This window comes from Somniosus microcephalus, unplaced genomic scaffold, assembly GCF_052327205.1.
Source record: "Somniosus microcephalus isolate GS21.2 unplaced genomic scaffold, FLI_Smic_1.0 unresolved_chr1, whole genome shotgun sequence".
In the NCBI taxonomy this organism is placed as follows: domain Eukaryota; kingdom Metazoa; phylum Chordata; class Chondrichthyes; order Squaliformes; family Somniosidae; genus Somniosus; species Somniosus microcephalus.
The window spans coordinates 22,696,493-22,715,301 of NW_028225179.1; the positions used below are offsets into that span (position 1 = coordinate 22,696,493).

Consider the following 18,809-nt stretch of genomic DNA (forward strand, 5'->3'; position numbering starts at 1 on the left):
TTGTGGGGCTGGAGGAGTTTACAGAGATAGGAAGAGGCGATGCCATGGTGGGATTTGAATATTATGACAGGAATTTTGAAATCGAGGCTTTAAGCCGGAGCCAAAGTAGGTCAACGAGCACAGGGGTGATTGGTGAACGGGACTTGGTGCGAGTAAGGACACAGGCAGCTGAATTTTGGATAACCTCAAGTTTACATAGTGTGGAATGTGGAAGGCCAGCTAGGTGTGCGATGGAATAGTGAAGTCTAGAGGTAACAAAGGCATGGGTGAGAGTTTCAGCAGTGGATGAGCTGAGGCAAGGGTGGAGATGGGCGATGTTACTGAGGTGGAAATAGGCGGTCTTCATTATGCTGCGGATACTCGGAAGCTCATTCCAGGGTCAAATATGACTCCAAGGTTGTGAACAGTGCGGGTCAGCCGCAGACAGATGTTAGGGAGAGGGATGGAGTCAGTGGCTGGGAACGGAGTTCACCACTGTTCATCGGCACAAGTCCAGGAGTCTCACTATAGGAAACAACATCGCTTTAGTTCCGATAAATCCCACAGTCCCACCGGTGATGGAGAAGCTGTGCATGAGCTGGAGAAAGTAAAAGTCCAAAGACAGCACAGGCTGATTGTTTTAATGATCTGTTTATTGTTCTCCAGGCAATCCACACACATAAGCCACCACAGTTATTGTTCATGTCCTTATATTATTTAAATATTAATCACAGTCGGGCTTATTCTCCTTTCACACTCAACTGGTGTAACCCACGTGTTCTGACGCTCATCCAGTAATCAACATCCCATTCTCACATCAGCCTAAACCTCAATGCTGGGTCTTGTATTTCTTTGTGTCCAGAGTTTGATTTAATCCAATTAAACCCCTACCGCTTTTATAACCTTACCATCCACCTCTTCTACCTTGCTCACTGACTCTTACATGGAAACACACGGGCCTTGTCAGATAGAGGCCAGCGTTATATCTGGAGAAGCCTGGGGCAGAGATGGAGCCTGTTGGGGTTCCGGTAAAAGATGGAAAGAACTCAGGATGGGATATGAGATGCAATGCAGGTCTAATGCTGGGAATTACTCCGATCTTTTCGTTGCTTAACTAATTTAAATATTATTCTCAGTGGATATTTCATCCCAATCTTCAGCTCCTCTCTGAATTTAGTCTGTGTTACTGCATAAATACATGTGTTTGTGCAGCAGCTCAATAGCAGGAGCATATAGCTGGTACAATCTGCGATAATCATTGGGTCATTGAAACCTATATGATAATAATGGTTTGTAATTCGCATTAATAAGAAAAATATCACGTATGTCATCCAGAGCAGTATGAAGTTTCCGGATATAGCGAAGAGTAGAATAATGGATTTCCTTCGGTTCTCCATCTCCGGATCATTGTGATTGGCATCATTCTTGCTGCTCCTCAGCCTCCTGCGGACTCTACTGGCCGCCAAAATGTGTCCTACGGTCAGAGCATTGAGCAGCAGCATCAGGAATATTGGGAGCAGTGGGGTGAAACAGCGATCAATCCAGGTAAATACTACCCACGCAGTTAGAGTGTAATACTCTAGTTTTGGATCACAGCCCCAGGGCACGTTGTCGATTGTATAGGAGTGTTCAAATATAAAGTACCAGGGAATGTTTTTCAAACAGAACAGCAGACACACGGTTCCTATAACCATGGCTGCAGTTTTCTCGGTGCAATATTTAGTCCTCAGCTTCTGGCAACAAATGGTAACAAAACGATCAAAAGTGAAAGCGACTGTTAACCAGACAGAAATATCTGTGACTGCATGAGCCAGGGCGAAGTTGAAAGAACACACAGGTGTGAGGAACAGGAAGGTAGTTGGGAAATAATAATCATTAATCCGAACCAGTATCACATCAGTGATAATGACCAGTAGATCCGCCGCCGCCATGGCCACCAGATAGCGGGTGATACACCTGGAGAGACCGCACTTTCCCCGGGACAGGATCACAATCGTCATCACGTTCGCTGTAAATGGGAAACAGACAGAAACAGGGAATCAGCCTTCAGATTACAGCAAGGGAGCCAGTTTCACAGTATTTGATGTGAAATGTACTTTACTGCAGGATCTGGGGGTGGGAACTGAACTCGTTACCGCTGCCAGGATTGGGCAGTTGAAAACAATTTTAACATAAAATTGCAATGTTCAGTATAAGAGAGTCTGGAGTAAATAAGTGAAAATAAACGCCATCAGCAAAGATTAAAACATGAACAACATGGATTCTCTGGGAATTTCCTCAGAGCTGCTCCTCTTCCACCATCACAGCTTCATCAGAAGTGCAAGGAATCCCGACGAGTTCCGAGTAAATTACCGGAACTTAAATTGTATGAGCAAATGGACAGCCAGATAATGAGTTATAATTAATAGCAACAAGTAGCAGTTCAGTGACGGAAGAACAAATGAAAACAAAACGAAAGAAAAGTGATTGAAAATAAGTACTGAATGGTCAGTTATAAATTGGGAGATAAATGATGGGTGAGGAGCAGTGAGAATGAAGCCGGCCCGAAATGCGGTAAATGCTAAACGGGGACCACCGAGGGTAAGAACATCGGCGGGGTTTGGATCCGTGGCCAGGAGAGGGGCGCAGATACCAGGCGGGGGTCAGAACAGGCTCGTATTTGTCAGGTTGGATTCTCAGACTGGGGGGCATGACTACAAACTGTTGAAAAGACAAATGTCAAACACCATGTTACAAAGCGACTTGTTGTGGGTCAACTCGACCAGTTTCTGTTTACAAACCACCAGATGGACATTTCAACAAAAGCAAAATACTGCGGATGCTGGAAATCTGAAATTAAAACAGAAAATGCTGGAAATACTCAGCAGGTCAGGCAGCATCTGTAGAGGGAGAAACACAGTTAACATCTCAGGTCGATGACCCTTCGTTAGAACAGGAAAAAGTCAGATGGACAGTTCACCTGATCAACCGACTCCCCCTCGCTGGAAACCCCAGGTCCTGACATCGGCGCCTTGAACAGTTCAACATCATGTGGGCAAACTCCAACAATCACCGCAAGGGGGAGTAGGTCAGGTGTGAGCAGCAACAAAGAAGATGACCTTGTTCTGTGATCCCAGGAATAATTGAACCTTCCAAAGCACATGATGTAAGACGGAGCACACTCCCGACCTCGCTTTTGTCACCTCTGATAATGGATGAAACTTCAGAGGGAGGTGATGGCGGCGATCCGAGGCTTACAGCAAAGACCAGTGCAAGTGACAATAGCGGCTGCTGTCCAACCCATGACAACAAAGTACCTGCCGAGATTCAGCTTCAGAAAGTTTTAGTGGGAAGGTTGTACCTCTGAATTGGACGAATCCATCTGTAAAATTAATCTGACACATGAGAAATATTGAGAACCTGTCACCCTGGTCTGTAAGATTTTCCAAAATTACATCCTAGCAGATATGGGAAATATATACAACTGAGCATCCGGAATAAACAATCAACAATATCAGAGTTTCACTCAGGATAATGTGTCGTATGGCAGGTTGTCAGCTTGACATGGAAAGAAGCGTCATGGGTTAATTGGTACAGAATAAGAGAGAGAAAGTGTGTGTGGGAGAGAGAGAGAATGAGAGACGGATAGAACGAGATAGGGAGAGACTAAAAGAGAGAGTCAGTGAAAGGGAGAGGGAGAGAGAGGGAAAAAGAAAAATTGAGATTGAGAGACAGAGACAGAGAGAGAGAAAAACGAGAACTATATATATCAGAGACAACTCTGTGCAGAAGGAACAGCCTTTGCAAGATAAGGTAGGTGAAGTAGAAATAATTCACTGTCTTCCTGCAGAACCGACTTTAGCCAAGAGACACTTAGGTGGAAATGATATGACATGATTTTAGGAGTGTATAATTTTTAAATAGCTAAGCAGCTGGGGGGATCTCCATGGATACAGAAATATATTGTAAAGGTACTGCCCCCGAATCAGAGATAAGAGATATGAGGTGTTGTCCAGTGACCCTGAGCAGGTTGAGGTGGACCTTCTGCTTGAACTGCTGCAGTCCATGTGGTGAAGTTGCTCCCACAGGGCTGTTCGGGCGGCACTTCTAAGGTTTGGACACAGTTACTATGCACCAAATGTGATGGGATAATTTTTTCCCAATGTTACCAATATTTTGTAATGAGTCAAACCATTTCAGTAATTTATTTATCTAAAACATGCAGCATTATACAAAATTGCTAAAATTATTCGCCACATTTATCATGCACTAAACCATTAATTGATTCAACAATTGGATCAGTGTTTCAATGGTTTATTAATTATAGTCCCGCCTTACTTAGAGTCACAATTTAAACAGTGGTGACACTTAAATAACAAATGATTTGGTTACACAACGATTGCCGTCAATTACACTTGTTTCTATTTCCAAGTGCAATGACGGAATATGAAGAAAAGAATATCCACCACTCTGAGAATCCAACCACCAATGTCGTCAGTTAAAAATAAAAATATCTTTACTGCTGTGCTGTAATGTTTCTATTTCCCCAGCTCTCCGTTCCTTCAGTCTCCGGGCTCACTCTCTGTGCAATGTCCCGAATATAACCATTAAAGCACGGAACATTATCATATCAATAAGCATATCGCAAAAGGAAGAGGGAGGACAGTTAGGGCGTGATATTCCCAGAATTTCTGAAACTGACCCGTAATCTGTAGAATAATCACCTCCGGACAAACACAGCAACTGAGCAGACCCGCAAGGAGAGCAGTAATACAAAGAGACACGGACTTATACAATCAATAACCGGTTACAATGGCTCCCCGGGAACTCCACGGGCGGCAAGGATAGCTTCAGAAATCACTTATCCCAGTTACACTGAAAATGGACACGCGATTAATGGAACTCCCATTGCAGAAATGCTGATGACTTGGGAGCTTGATGCACAGTTACACAGGGACACAGGAGGAGGTTATTCAGCCCCACAAGCCTTTTCCGACATCACATTAGATCCTGGCTGATCTGCACCTTAACTCCATTTACCTGTCTTGGTTCCATATCCCTTGATACTCATACCATAAAAAGTTATATCCATCACAGCCTTAAAATTTCAATTGACCGAGCATTGACAGGCTTTTGGGAAAACGAGCTCCAGATCTCCACTGCCCTTTGTGTAACAAAGTGTTTCCTGATTTCCCTCCTAAATGGCATAACTCTCATTTTAAGACCATGTCCCCTCATTCTCCAATCTCCACCAAGGAAACAGTTTCTCTGCATCTACATTATCGAATCTCTTTATCATTTTAAATAACTCGAATATAACACCCCTCAACATTCTAAACACAAGGAATACAAACTAAGTTTATGCAATCTGTCCTCACAATTTAACCCTTTAAGCCCCGGTGTAATTCAGGTGAACCTGCGCTGAACTCCCTCCAAGACGAATACATGTTTCCTGCGATGCGGTGCCCAAAACTGAACCTCGTGCTCCAGATGGGGTCTGACCAAGGTTCGATATAACTGAAGCATCACTTGCTCACTTTCGAATTTAAACACCCTTGTGAAAAAACCCAAAATCCCATCAACATTTATCCCTACTTTTTGTCTCCTTCCTCGCAAGCAACTACTGACCCGTCTCACAAGGTTACCTCCAATACTGTGCAATCTCACTTTTGTTAATAATTTCTGTGTGAAACCTTTTCTGAAGCAGGGAAATAACTGACACTGTATTACAACTTGAGAATATGGGGATCAACATTCTATTGCATCGTGTGCTGACGATATTTACAGTAAAAATTACACCCGCTGACAGGACATTGAATGAAGATAACAATAGGAGCTTTTGTTGGACATAAGTGCATTATGATCTCAATGAACATATCACTCAAGGAAGATGGCGGACAGGGAGGATGTCATATTCAATTAAATTCTGACATTGATTTGGAAAAAGCAAACCAAATTCTTCAGAAGGAATAGAAAAGATATCGGACATGTACAAAGACCAGTGACACACATAAACCCTGATTCACAAAGTCAGTAAGTTCAGAATCAGTTAGCGGGAACACCAAATACCGCTTGTAGAACGGGAACATGGCAAACAGATATACAATACATTCCACTTTATTTATCTCTGAGAAATGATGGGGACTCTTGGTGCAGGACACCGAGCCGCAATGGACCCTGTGAGCTGTAATAGTCAGAGAAAGACTTATTAATACAGGAGCGAAGCTTCCAATGGGAGCATTAGGCTGCATTGTTCCTGAGATTTGTGCGAGTCAGTGGGACAGTGAGACAACTCACTTCACTATGTCCTTACTGAGTAACATCTTTAAACAGACCTGGCAGAGTTTTAAAACCAATAGTAGAAATATTAGAGTTTGATGCCGATCACATTTGTTCAAAAAGTAACCTGGAACTTTTAGTAGCAGCGGGTATTGGGAACTCATTCCACTGAATGTGAGATTTCAGTTTCCCAGCTGAAGGGGAGAATTTGATTCCTTGTAATGTAGGAGTTAAAATACACCGGTTTCATACCCAGGGCTCAGTCACACTAAACTATGAATCTGAGCTAGAGGAATGTAACACAGACACAGATTACAGGGCGATATGATCAAAGTGTTTAAAATGTTGCAAGGATGGGAGAAGGTAGATAGAAGCAGACTGATTCCAGCAAATGATGGGGTCGAGAACGAGGCGTCATAGATACAAGATTGAACAGAAGACATTCGTAACATTGGAAAAGGGAGTGGGAGAAACTTCTTTACAAAGAGAGTTGGGAGGCGGTGGAGTTCAGTTCCAGGGTTAGTGGTTGAGGCAGAAGCTATGCTCATTTTCAGAGTAGAGTGGATAGGTGGATGGAGGAAGAGGTGATGAAGGGATATCGGGACAGGCTGGTTAACTGTCTTTACAAATATCTTCTAACTTTAAGGATCAGAAGGGAACTAAATATAACTTGGTAGCGAGCAGCAGTTTGACCGGGTGGACAGGTTGGCTGAGAGTTCAGCCGGTGTTATATCAACATGCAAGTGTATGATCTGAACAATAAAAGTGTCCGCTTTGTATAAAGGGACCAGAACCCGGATTCTGATCGGCGCTCTGGGTAAAATGCGGGTGATGGAAGCTGAAACGGATTTTTCAAATGGGGACAAACCCAGGAGAGTTTCACAGAGCGCCGCTGCTTTGTTTCAAACGCACTCTCAGTGCATTGGATTCCCGGTCTGAGCTTCTGGAAGGGATGTGACAGGAATGAGCTGCTCCCCACCGGCTGAAGGCAGCACAGTGCCCGCCCGGTGGGTGAAGAGGAGTCTGAGAACAGGCTGGTGACCGGTCAGGGGAGAAGATCAGGGGGAGAGTCTGTGTCTCTGCATGGAGCACAAACCCAGCCTCGGCATGGATTGTGATCAGCAGGAACAATATCCAGCACTTTGCTGGAAACAGACCGAGAAGAGCGGGAAGATTCTGATTAATGAGACTGAACAAATCCCAGTCCTGACTGTCAGGATTCCCAGGTATATATCCAGGAGCGGCCAACAGTCGATCGATCCCCAGTGGGAGTCAGAGGGGGAGAAACTGCAGCATTTTACAACACAGTGAATGTTCAGTCAGATATTGTCCTTGTCAGATATTAACGAATGTAGCCGGAAAAAGTGGAGGAGAGAAAATCTGGCCGGGCATGGAATCAATGGAATTAAAATATTCCATGGAATCACACATTGCACGAGGTCTCAGTTAAATGGAATCATTGGAAAGACATTAAATGCAGAAAATAATCTGCAGTTTTTATGGGGTTTAAAGAAACTTAAAATTGCAAAAAATTATCAGTCAATGAACGAGATACAGCGGGAAATACAGTCACTGAATTTCTGCCTTTCAATTGACTTGTGAAAAACAGTGAGAAAAGGACACTTACCGAGATAGGAGCAGAAACAGAGTTAACCCTGATTCACAACTTTAGTAATGGAAGATAATCACTTACCGGGGATTCCAATGGCTGCTATAATCGGATAGTAAATCATTACTGCCTGTAAAATTGGCGGTAAGATGGTAAATGGAAACGTGGTGAACGGAACTCTCATTCTGTCTGAGAAGTGATGGTGACTCTTGGCACTGGACACAGGGCTCAAATGAATCTGTGCGATGAGAGATTAAGATAAAACCATTTATAATTGAGGGACAATTCCCGTGGGATCAGGAAGCATCAGGAGTATTGACATTACTTCCAGTCATTTGGGCAGTGCGTCAACTCCCTACACTGTCATGTTTGTGTTGCACTAATTAGATACAAATTGGTATTACAAGTGTTTTGAAATGAAACCGCCCAAAGATTGGAATGATATTTTGCTCACATTTCTCTCTGTCAATGTACTGAAAGCCGGGCTCTGACCGCATCGCTGCAACACCTTCAACAGAAGCAGCTTCAGGCTCCCCTCTGTGACGTCACACGGCTCAGTCCTGTCGATGCACCAACTGAATTCCCCCAATTCTCAAACATCTTTCAGTGTTTACACCGCCCCCGGCCCTCCAAACTCAGCCCTATCAATGTGGGAGTTTAGGCTGGCAATTGAGTGAGGAATTTATGTCTTTAGGACGGGAAGAGGTTGGGCTTTGCACCAACACCTGGAATAAATTAAATGTAAAATCTCAGGTAGAAAATGTAACCATGGACAGGGGCTCAAAAAATCCTCGGTTTCACTGAAATCCACATTCTATAAAGGTTACAGGTGATGTGAAAGCAGAACCCTTTCAGTTTTAAGAGGGCTAACCCAGTTATAGGGTACTGTACAATATTGCAATAGGTTGGGCCACATTTGGAGCAGGATCTCTGTGGAAATCTCCATCCCCCAGGATTCTGTGGGCTGCGGTGGGGTTTCGAGTTTCTGCTCAGTTCATTATTTTCTATTATTATCCCATTCCCAGTAGTTCCACTTTGATCTTTCCAGTGATATTATCGAAGGTCAGGCCGTGGAACACAGGTGCATTCAGACCAGGAGTCGGTCATTCAGCGTCTCGGGCCTGCTCCGCCATTCAATTTGATCATGGCTGATCTGCAGCTCAGCTCCGTTTCCCCGGCTTTGCTACTTATTGCTTCTTATCCTCACCTTACAACAATGTATCGATCACAGCATGAAAGCTACAAATAATCCCGAGCATTCGCAGCTTTTTGTGGGTTAGAGTTTCAAATTCCCACCAGCCATCATGTGACACGGTCCATCTTGATTTCGCTCCTGAATGACATAAATCTAATGTTAAGCTTATTGCACAGAATTACATAAAATAAACAGCAGAGAAACAGGACATTCGGCCCAACTGGTCTATGCTGGTGATTCTGCTCTACCAGTCTCCTCTCACCCCATCACCATGGCCTTCTAGTCATTTCACCCTCCTGTGTTTATCTAGCTTCCCCTTAAATACATCTGTGCAACTCGACTCAAATAATGATTGTGGTAGCGAGTTCGACAATATGTCCCCTTGTCCATGATTCCTGCACCAGACGGAATTGTTTCCCGGCATCTACTTACTGAATCGTTAGACATTTTAAGCACCACTTACAGGTCAGCACTCAATCTCCTTTACTCAAGGGAATGGAAGCAATATTTTGCAACACGTCCTCGTAATTTAACCCTTTTAGCTCATGTAAATTTCAGGTGATTCTGCATTCCATCCACTCCAAGGCCGATATATAATCAGTGAGGGCCTCGGGAGTCAGGGGAAGAAAGGAAGATTGGAGAATGTGGTTGGCGGGGGAGATTGAGGCCTCGTGTAAAGTGAGCGGCAATGGCAGTCGGAGAATGGGGAGACTAGAGAATGGGAGGTCAGAGAGAGGATAATGGGGTCAGCCAGAGGGGGACTGAGGGTCATGACAGGGAAATGGGATTAGGGAGAGTGGGAAAGAGGGTCAACAGCTGGTAAATGGGGTCAAAGAGAGGGGGAAAGAGGGTCAGCAGCAGGTAAATGGGGTAAAAGAGAGGGGGAAAGAGGGTCAGCAGCAGGTAAATGGGGAAAAAGAGAGGGGGAAAGAGGGCCAGCAGCAGGTAAATGGGGTCAGCGAAGGGGGAAGAGTGTCAGCAGCAGGTAAATGGGGTCAGAGAGAGGGGGAAGAGGGTCAACAGCGGATAAATGGGGTCAGAGAGGGGGGAAGAGTGTCAGCAGCAGGATAATGGTGTAAAAGAGAGGGGGAAAGAGGGGCAGCAGCAGGTAAATAGGGTAAAAGAGAGGGGGAAAGAGGGTCAGCAGCAGGTAAATGGGGCCAGAGAGGGGGGAAGAATGTCAGCAGCAGGTAAATGGGGCCAGGGAGAGGGAGAAGAGGGTCAGCAGCAGATAACTGGGGTCAGAGTGAGGGGGAAGAGGGTCAGCAGCAGGTAAATGGGGTCAAGGAGAGGGGGGAAGAGGGTCAGCAGCAGGTAAATGGGGTCAGAGAGGGGGTAGAATGTCAGCAGCAGGTAAATGGGGCCAGAGAGAGGGGGAAGAGGGTCAGCAGCAGGTAAATGGGGTCAAGGAGAGGGGGGAAGAGGGTCAGCAACAGGTAAATGGGGTCAGAGAGGGGGGAAGAATGTCAGCAGCTGGTAAATGGGGCCAGAGAGAGGGAGAAGAGGGTCAGCAGCAGATAACTGGGGTCAGAGTGAGGGGGAAGAGGGTCAGCAGCAGGTAAATGGGGTCAAGGAGAGGGGGAAGAGGGTCAGCAGCAGATAACTGGGGCCAGAGAGAGCGGGAAGAGGGTCAGCAGCAGGTAAATGGGGTAAAAGAGAGGGGGAAGAGGGTCAGCAGCAGGTAAATGGGGTCAAGGAGAGGGGGGAAGAGGGTCAGCAGCAGATAACTGGGGACAGAGAGAGCGGGAAGAGGGTCAGCAGCAGGTAAATGGGGTAAAAGCGAGGGGGAAGAGGGTCAGCAGCAGGTAAATGGGGTAAAAGAGGGGGAAAGAGGGTCAGTAGCAGGTAAATGGGGTAAAAGAGAGGGGGAAAGAGGGTCAGCAGCAGGTAAATTGGGTAAAAGAGAGGTGGAAAGAGGGTCAGCAGCAGGTAAATGGGGTGAAATAGAGGGGGAAAGAGGGTCAGCAGCAGGTAAATTGGGTAGAAGAGAGGGGGAAAGAGAGTCAACAGCAGGTAAATAGGGTCAGAGAGGGGAAGAGTGTCAGCAGCAGGTAAATGGGGTCAGAGAGAGGGGGAAGAGGGTCAGCAGCAGGTAAATGGGATCAGAGAGAGGGGGAAGAGGGTGAGCACCAGATAAATGGCGTCAGAGAGGGGGAAGACGGTCAGCAGCAGGTAAATGGGGTCAAGGAGAGAGGGAAGAGGGTCAGCAGCAGGTAAATGGGGTCAAGGAGAGGGGAGAAGAGGGTCAGCAGCAGGTAAATGGGGTAAAAGAGAGGGGGACGAGGGTCAGCAGCAGATAACTGGGGCCAGAGAGAGGGGGAAGAGGGTCAGCAGCAGTTAAATGGGGGTCAGAGAGAGGGGGGAAGAGGCTCAGCAGCAGGTAAATGGGGTCAGAGAGGGGGGAAGAGGGTCAGCAGCAGATAAATGGGGTCAAGGAGAGGGGGGAAGAGAGTCAGCAGCAGGTAAATGTGGTCAAGGAGAGGGGGGAAGAGGGTCAGCAGCAGGTAAATGGGGTCGGAGAGAGGGGGAAGAGGGTCAGCAGCAGGTAAATTGTGTCAGAGAGAGGGAGAAGAGGGTCAGCAGCAGGTAAATTGTGTCAGAGAGGGGGGTAAGAGGGTCAGCAGCATGGAAATGGGGTCAGAGAGAAAGGGGGAAGAGTGTCAGCAGCATGTAAATGGGGTCAGAGAGAGGGGGAACAGGGTCAGCAGCAGGTAAATGGTGTCAAAGAGAGTGCGAAGAGGGTCAGCAGTTGGTAAATGTGGTCAGAGTGACGGGGAAAGAGGGTCAGCAGCAGAGGAATGGGGACAGAAAGAGCGGGAAGAGGGTCAGCAGCAGGTATTTGTGGTCAGAGTGACGGGGGATAGAGGGTCAGCAGCAGGTAAATGGGGCCAGAGAGAGGGGTGAAGAGGGTCAGCAGCGGGTAAATGGGGTCAGTGTGAGTGCGAAGAGGGTCAGCCGCAGTTAAGTGAAGTCGGAGAGAGGGGAAAAAGGGTCAGCAGCAGGTAAATGGGGCCAGAGAGAGGGGGAAGAGGGTCAGCAGCAGGTAAATGGGGTCAGTGTGAGTGCGAAGAGGGTCAGCCGCAGTTAAGTGAAGTCGGAGAGAGGGGAAAAAGGGTCAGCAGCAGGTAAATGGGGCCAGAGAGAGGGGGAAGAGGATCAGCAGCAGGTAAATGGGGCCAGAGAGTGCGGGAAGAAAGTCAGCAGCAGGTAAATGGGTCCAGAGAGAGGGGGAAGAGGGTTAGCAGCAAGTAAATGGGCCAGAGAGAGGGGGAAGAGGGTCAGCAGCAGGTAAATAGGGACAGAGAGAGGGGGAAGAGGATCAGCAGTAGGTAAATGGGGTCAGAGAGAGAGGGGGAAGAGGGCCAGCAGCAGGTAAATGGGGACAAAGAGTGGGGGAAGAGGGTCAGCAGCAGCTAAATGGGGCCAGAGAGAGGGGGAAGAGGGTCAGCAGCAGGTAATTGGGGTCAGGGAGGGGGAAGAGGTTCAGCAGCAGGTAAATGGGGTCAGAGAGAGGGGAAATATGGTCAGCAGCTGGTAAATGGGATCAGAGTGTGGGGAAGAGGGTCAGCAGCAGATAAATGGGGGCAGAGAGAGGGGGAAGAGGGTCAGCAATCGATAAATGGGGACAGGGAGTGGGGGAAGAGTGTCAACAGCAGTTAATTAGGGTCAGAGAGGGGGAAGAGGGTCAGCAGCAGGTAAATGGGGTCAGAGAGAGGGGGAAGAGGGTCAGCAGCAGGTAAGTGGGGTCAGAGAGAGGGGGAAGAGGCTCAGCAGCAGGTAAATGGGATCAGAGAGAGGGGGAAGTGGGTCAGCAGCAGGTAACTGGTGTCAGAGAGAGGAGGAAGAGGGTCAGCAGCAGGTAAATGGTGTCAGAGAGAGGGGGAAGAGGGTCAGCAGCAGGTAAATGGGGTCAGAGAGAGGAGGAAGAGGGTCAGCAGCAGGTAACTGGTGTCAGAGAGAGGAGGAAGAGGGTCAGCAGCAGGTAAATGGGGTCAGAGAGAGGGGGAAGAGGCTCAGCAGCAGGTAAATGGGGTCAGAGAGAGGGGGAAGAGGTTCAGCAGCAGGTAAATGGGGTAAAAGAGAGGGGGAAGAGGGTCAGCAGCAGGTAAATGGGGTCAGAGAGGGGGAAGGGGGTCAGCAGCAGGTAAATGGGGTCAGAGAGAGGGGGAAGAGGGTCAGCAGCAGGTAAATGGGGTCAGAGAGAGGGGGAAGAGGGTCAGCAGCAGGTAAATGGTGTCAGAGAAAGGGGGAAGAGGCTCAGCAGCAGGTAAATGGGGTCAGAGAGAGGGTGAAGAGGGTTAGCAGCAGATAGCTGGGGCCAGAGAGAGGAGTGAAGAGGGTCAGCAGCAGGTAAATTGGGTCAGAGAGAGGGGGGAAGAGGGTCAGCAGCAGATAAATGGGGTCAGAGAGGGGGGAAGAGGGTCAGCAGCAGGTAAATGGGGTCAGAGAGAGGGGGGAAGAGGGTCAGCAGCAGATAAATGGGGTCAGAGAGGAGGGAAGAGGGTCAGCAGCAGGTAAATGGTGTCAAGGAGAGGGGGGAAGAGAGTCAGCAGCAGGCAAATGGGGTCAAGGAGAGGGGGTAAGAGGGTCAGCAGCAGATAAATGGGGCCAGGGAGTGGGAAGAGGGTCAGCAGCAGGTAAATGGGGTCAGCGGGAGGGGGAAGAGGGTCAGCAGCAGCTAAATTGTGTCATAGAGAGGGGGAAGAGGGTCAGCAGCATGTAAATGGGATCAGAGAGAGGGGGAAGAGTGTCAGCAGCAGGTAAATGGGGGCAGAGAGAGGGGGAAGAGGGTCAGCAGCAGGTAAATGGTGTCAGAGAGAGTGCAAAGAGGGTCAGCAGCAGGGAAATGTGGTCAGCGAGAGGGGGAAGAGGGTCAGTAGTAGGTAAGTGGGGTCAGAGAGAGGGGGAAGAGGGTCAGCAGCTGCTAAATGGGGTCAGTGTGAGTGCGAAGAGGGTCAGCAGCAGTTAAGTGATGTCGGAGAGTGGTGAAAGATGGTCAGCAGCAGGTAAATGGGGCCAGAGAGAGGGGGAAGGTGGTCAGCAGCAGGTAAATGGGGTCACTGTGAGTGTGAAGAGGGTCAGCAGCAGGTAAATGGGGCCAGAGAGTGCGGGAAGAGGTTCAGCAGGAGGTAAATGGGGTCAGAGAGAGGGGCAAGAGGGTGAGCAGCAGGTAAATGGGTCCAGAGAGAGGGGGTAGAGAGTTAGCAGCAAGTAAATGGGTCAGAGAGATGGGGAAGAGGGTCAGCAGCAGGTAAATGGGAACAGAGAAAGGGGGAAGAGGATGAGCAGCAGGTAAATGGGGCCAGAGAGGGGGAAGAGGATCAGCAGCAGGTAAATGGGGTCAGAGAGAAAGGGGGAAGAAGGTCAGCAGCAGGTAACTGGGGTCAGAGAGAGGGGGAAGAGGGTCAGCATCAGGTAAATGGGGTCAGAGAGAGGGGGAAAGAGGGTCAGCAGCAGGTAATTGGGGTCAGGGAGGGGGAAGAGGGTCAGCAGCAGGTAAATGGGGTCAGAGAGAGGGGAAATATGGTCAGCAGCAGTTAAATGGGGTCAGAGAGGAGGAAGAGGGTCAGCAGCAGGTAAATGGGGTCAGAGAGATGGGGAAGAGGGTCAGCAGCAGGTAAATGGGGACAGAGAGAGTGGGAGGAGGGTCAGCAGCAAGTAAATGGTGTCAGAGAGAGGGGGAAGAGGGTCAGCAGCAGGTAAATGGGGTCAGAGAGAGGGGAAAGAGGGTCAGCAGCAGGTAAATGGGGCCAGAGAAAGGGGGAAGAGTGTCAGCAGCGTGTAAATGGGGTTAGTGTGAGTGCGAAAATGGTCAGCAGCAGTTAAGTGATGTTGGATAGAGGGGAAAGAGGGTCAGCAGCAGGTAAATGGGGCCAGAGAGAGGGGGAAGATGGTCAGCAGCAGGTAAATGGGGTCAGAGAGAGAGGGGGAAGAGGGTCAGCAGCAGGTAAATGGGGTCAGAGAGAGGGGGAAGAGGGTCAGCAGCAGGTAAATTGTGTCAGAGAGAGGGGGAAGAGGGTCAGCAGCAGGTAAATTGTGTCAGAGAGAGGGGAAAGAGGGTCAGCAGCAGGTAAATGGGGCCAGAGAGAGGGGGAAGAGGGTCAGCAGCGTGTAAATGGGGTCAGTGTGAGTGCGAAGATGGTCAGCAGCAGTAAAGTGATGTTGGATAGAGGGGAAAGAGGGTCAGCAGCAGGGAAATGGGGTCAGAGAGAGGGGAAAGAGGGTCAGCAGCAGGTAAATGGGGCCAGAGAAAGGGGGAAGAGGGTCAGCAGCGTGTAAATGGGGTCAGTGTGAGTGCGAAGAGGGTCAGCAGCAGTAAAGTGATGTTGGATAGAGGGGAAAGAGGGTCAGCAGCAGGGAAATGGGGCCAGAGAGAGGGGGAAGAGGGTCACCAGCAGGTAAATGGGGTCAGTGTGAGTGCGAAGAGGGTCAGCAGCAGGTAAATGTGGCCAGAGAGAGGGGCAAGAGGGTCAGCAGCAGGTAAATGGGGTCAGAGTGAGGGGGAAGAGGGTCAGCAGCAGGTAAATGGGTCCAGAGAGAGCGGGTAGAGGGTTAGCAGCAAGTAAATTGGTCAGAGAGATGGGGAAGAGGGTCAGCAGCAGGTAAATGGGTCCAGAGAGAGCGGGTAGAGGGTTAGCAGCAAGTAAATTGGTCAGAGAGATGGGGAAGAGGATCAGCAGCAGGTAAATGGGGTCAGAGAGAGAGGGGGAAGAGGGCCAGCAGCAGGAAAATGGCGTCAGAGAGAGAGGGGGAAGAGGGACAGCAGCAGGTAAATGGGGACAGAGAGAGGGGGAAGAGGATCAGCAGCAGGTAAATGGGGTCAGAGAGAGGGGGAAGAGGGTCAGCAGCAGGTAAATGGGGTCAGAGAGGGGGAAGAGGATCAGCAGCAAGTAAATGGGGTCATAGAGAGGGGAAATATGGTCAGCAGCTGGTAAATGGTGTCAGCGTGGGGGGGAGTGGCTCAGCAGCAGATAAATGGTGTCAGAGAGAGGGGGAAGAGAGTCAGCAGCAGGTAAATGGCGTCAGAGAGTGGGGTAAGAGGGTCAGCAGCAGTTAAATGGGGTCAGAGAGGGGGAAGAGGGTCAACAGCACGTAAATGGGGTCAGGGAGAGGGGGAATAGGGTCAGCAGCAGGTAAATGGGGTCAGGGAGAGGGGGAAGAGGGTCAGCAGCAGGTAAATGGGGTCAGAGAGATGGGGAAGAGGGTCAGCAGCAGGTAAATCGGGTCAGAGAGATGGGGAAGAGGGTCAGCAGCAGGTAAATGGCATCAGAGTGAGGGGGAAGAAGTTCACCAACGGGTAAATGGGGTCAGAGAGAGTGGGAGGAGGGTCAGCAGCAAGTAAATGGGGTCAGGGATAGGGAAGAGGGTCAGCAGCAGGTAAGTGGGATCAGAGAGAGGTGGAAGAGGGTCAGCAGCATTTAAATGGGGTCAGATAGAGGGGGAAGATGGTCAGCAGCAGGTAAATGGGGTCAGAGAGAGAGGGGGAAGAGGGTCAGCAGCAGGTAAATGGGGTCAAGGAGAGGGGAGAAGAGGGTCAGCAGCAGGTAAATGGGGTAAAAGAGAGGGGGACGAGGGTCAGCAGCAGATAACTGGGGCCAGAGAGAGGGGGAAGAGGGTCAGCAGCAGTTAAATGGGGGTCAGAGAGAGGGGGGAAGAGGCTCAGCAGCAGGTAAATGGGGTCAGAGAGGGGGGAAGAGGGACAGCAGCAGATAAATGGGGTCAAGGAGAGGGGGGAAGAGAGTCAGCAGCAGGTAAATGTGGTCAAGGAGAGGGGGGAAGAGGGTCAGCAGCAGGTAAATGGGGTCGGAGAGAGGGGGAAGAGGGTCAGCAGCAGATAAATTGTGTCAGAGAGGGGGGTAAGAGGGTCAGCAGCATGGAAATGGGGTCAGAGAGAAAGGGGGAAGAGTGTCAGCAGCATGTAAATGGGGTCAGAGAGAGGGGGAACAGGGTCAGCAGCAGGTAAATGGTGTCAAAGAGAGTGCGAAGAGGGTCAGCAGTTGGTAAATGTGGTCAGAGTGACGGGGAAAGAGGGTCAGCAGCAGAGGAATGGGGACAGAAAGAGCGGGAAGAGGGTCAGCAGCAGGTATTTGTGGTCAGAGTGACGGGGGATAGAGGGTCAGCAGCAGGTAAATGGGGCCAGAGAGAGGGGTGAAGAGGGTCAGCAGCGGGTAAATGGGGTCAGTGTGAGTGCGAAGAGGGTCAGCCGCAGTTAAGTGAAGTCGGAGAGAGGGGGAAAAAGGGTCAGCAGCAGGTAAATGGGGCCAGAGAGAGGGGGAAGAGGGTCAGCAGCAGGTAAATGGGGTCAGTGTGAGTGCGAAGAGGGTCAGCCGCAGTTAAGTGAAGTCGGAGAGAGGGGAAAAAGGGTCAGCAGCAGGTAAATGGGGCCAGAGAGAGGGGGAAGAGGATCAGCAGCAGGTAAATGGGGCCAGAGAGAGGGGGAAGAGGGTTAGCAGCAAGTAAATGGGCCAGAGAGAGGGGGAAGAGGGTCAGCAGCAGGTAAATAGGGACAGAGAGAGGGGGAAGAGGATCAGCAGTAGGTAAATGGGGTCAGAGAGAGAGGGGGAAGAGGGTCAGCAGCAGGTAAATGGGGACAAAGAGTGGGGGAAGAGGGTCAGCAGCAGCTAAATGGGGCCAGAGAGAGGGGGAAGAGGGTCAGCAGCAGGTAATTGGGGTCAGGGAGGGGGAAGAGGTTCAGCAGCAGGTAAATGGGGTCAGAGAGAGGGGGAAGAGGGTCAGCAATCGATAAATGGGGACAGGGAGTGGGGGAAGAGTGTCAACAGCAGTTAATTAGGGTCAGAGAGGGGGAAGAGGGTCAGCAGCTGGTAAATGGTGTCAGAGAGAGGAGGAAGAGGGTCAGCAGCAGGTAACTGGTGTCAGAGAGAGGAGGAAGAGGGTCAGCAGCAGGTAAATGGTGTCAGAGAGAGGGGGAAGAGGCTCAGCAGCAGGTAAATGGGGTCAGAGAGAGGGGGAAGAGGTTCAGCAGCAGGTAAATGGGGTAAAAGAGAGGGGGAAGAGGGTCAGCAGCAGGTAAATGGGGTCAGAGAGGGGGAAGAGGGTCAGCAGCAGGTAAATGGGGTCAGAGAGGGGGAAGATGGTCAGCAGCAGGTAAATGGGGTCAGAGAGAGGGGGAAGAGGGTCAGCAGCAGGTAAATGTGGTCAGAGAGGGGGAAGAGTGTCAGCAGCCGGAAAATGGGGTCAGAGAGAGGGGGAAGAGGCTCAGCAGCAGGTAAATGGGGTCAGAGAGAGGGGGAAGAGGGTCAGCAGCAGGTAAATGGGGTCAGAGAGAGGGGGAAGAGGGTCAGCAGCAGGTAAATGGTGTCAGAGAAAGGGGGAAGAGGCTCAGCAGCAGGTAAATGGGGTCAGAGAGAGGGTGAAGAGGGTTAGCAGCAGGTAAATTGGGTCAGAGAGAGGGGGGAAGAGGGTCAGCAGCAGATAAATGGGGTCAGAGAGGGGGGAAGAGGGTCAGCAGCAGGTAAATGGGGTCAGAGAGGGGGGAAGAGGGTCAGCAGCAGGTAAATGGTGTCAAGGAGAGGGGGGAAGAGAGTCAGCAGCAGGTAAATGGGGTCAAGGAGAGGGGGTAAGAGGGTCAGCAGCAGATAAATGGGGCCAGGGAGTGGGAAGAGGGTCAGCAGCAGGTAAATGGGGTCAGTGGGAGGGGGAAGAGGGTCAGCAGCAGCTAAATTGTGTCATAGAGAGGGGGAAGAGGGTCAGCAGCATGTAAATGGGATCAGAGAGAGAGAGGGAAGAGTGTCAGCAGCAGGTAAATGG

General features: G+C 49.8%; 1 protein-coding gene across 1 annotated transcript; it reads right to left on the reverse strand.

Moving 5' to 3' along the window:
- Positions 1 to 642: 642 nt before the first annotated feature.
- Positions 643 to 8,074, reverse strand: LOC147094096 (putative G protein-coupled receptor 139). The gene is made up of 2 exons (XM_085973919.1): positions 7,931 to 8,074; positions 643 to 1,987 (listed from the first exon to the last, which is right to left on the reverse strand). Exons 1-2 carry the CDS (start codon positions 8,028 to 8,030, stop codon positions 1,056 to 1,058), a joined length of 1,032 nt encoding a protein of 343 aa, XP_085830045.1. The 5' UTR covers positions 8,031 to 8,074; the 3' UTR covers positions 643 to 1,055.
- Positions 8,075 to 18,809: the final 10,735 nt, after the last annotated feature.

Coding starts and splice junctions, on each gene's coding strand:
- LOC147094096 (XM_085973919.1), bottom strand. CDS start 8,030: ATGAGAGTTCCGTTCACCACGTTTCCATTTACCATCTTACCGCCAATT. Junction 1,988..7,930: donor AGCAGCCATTGGAATCCCCG/GTAAGTGATTAT, acceptor TCCCATTTACAG/CGAACGTGATGACGATTGTG.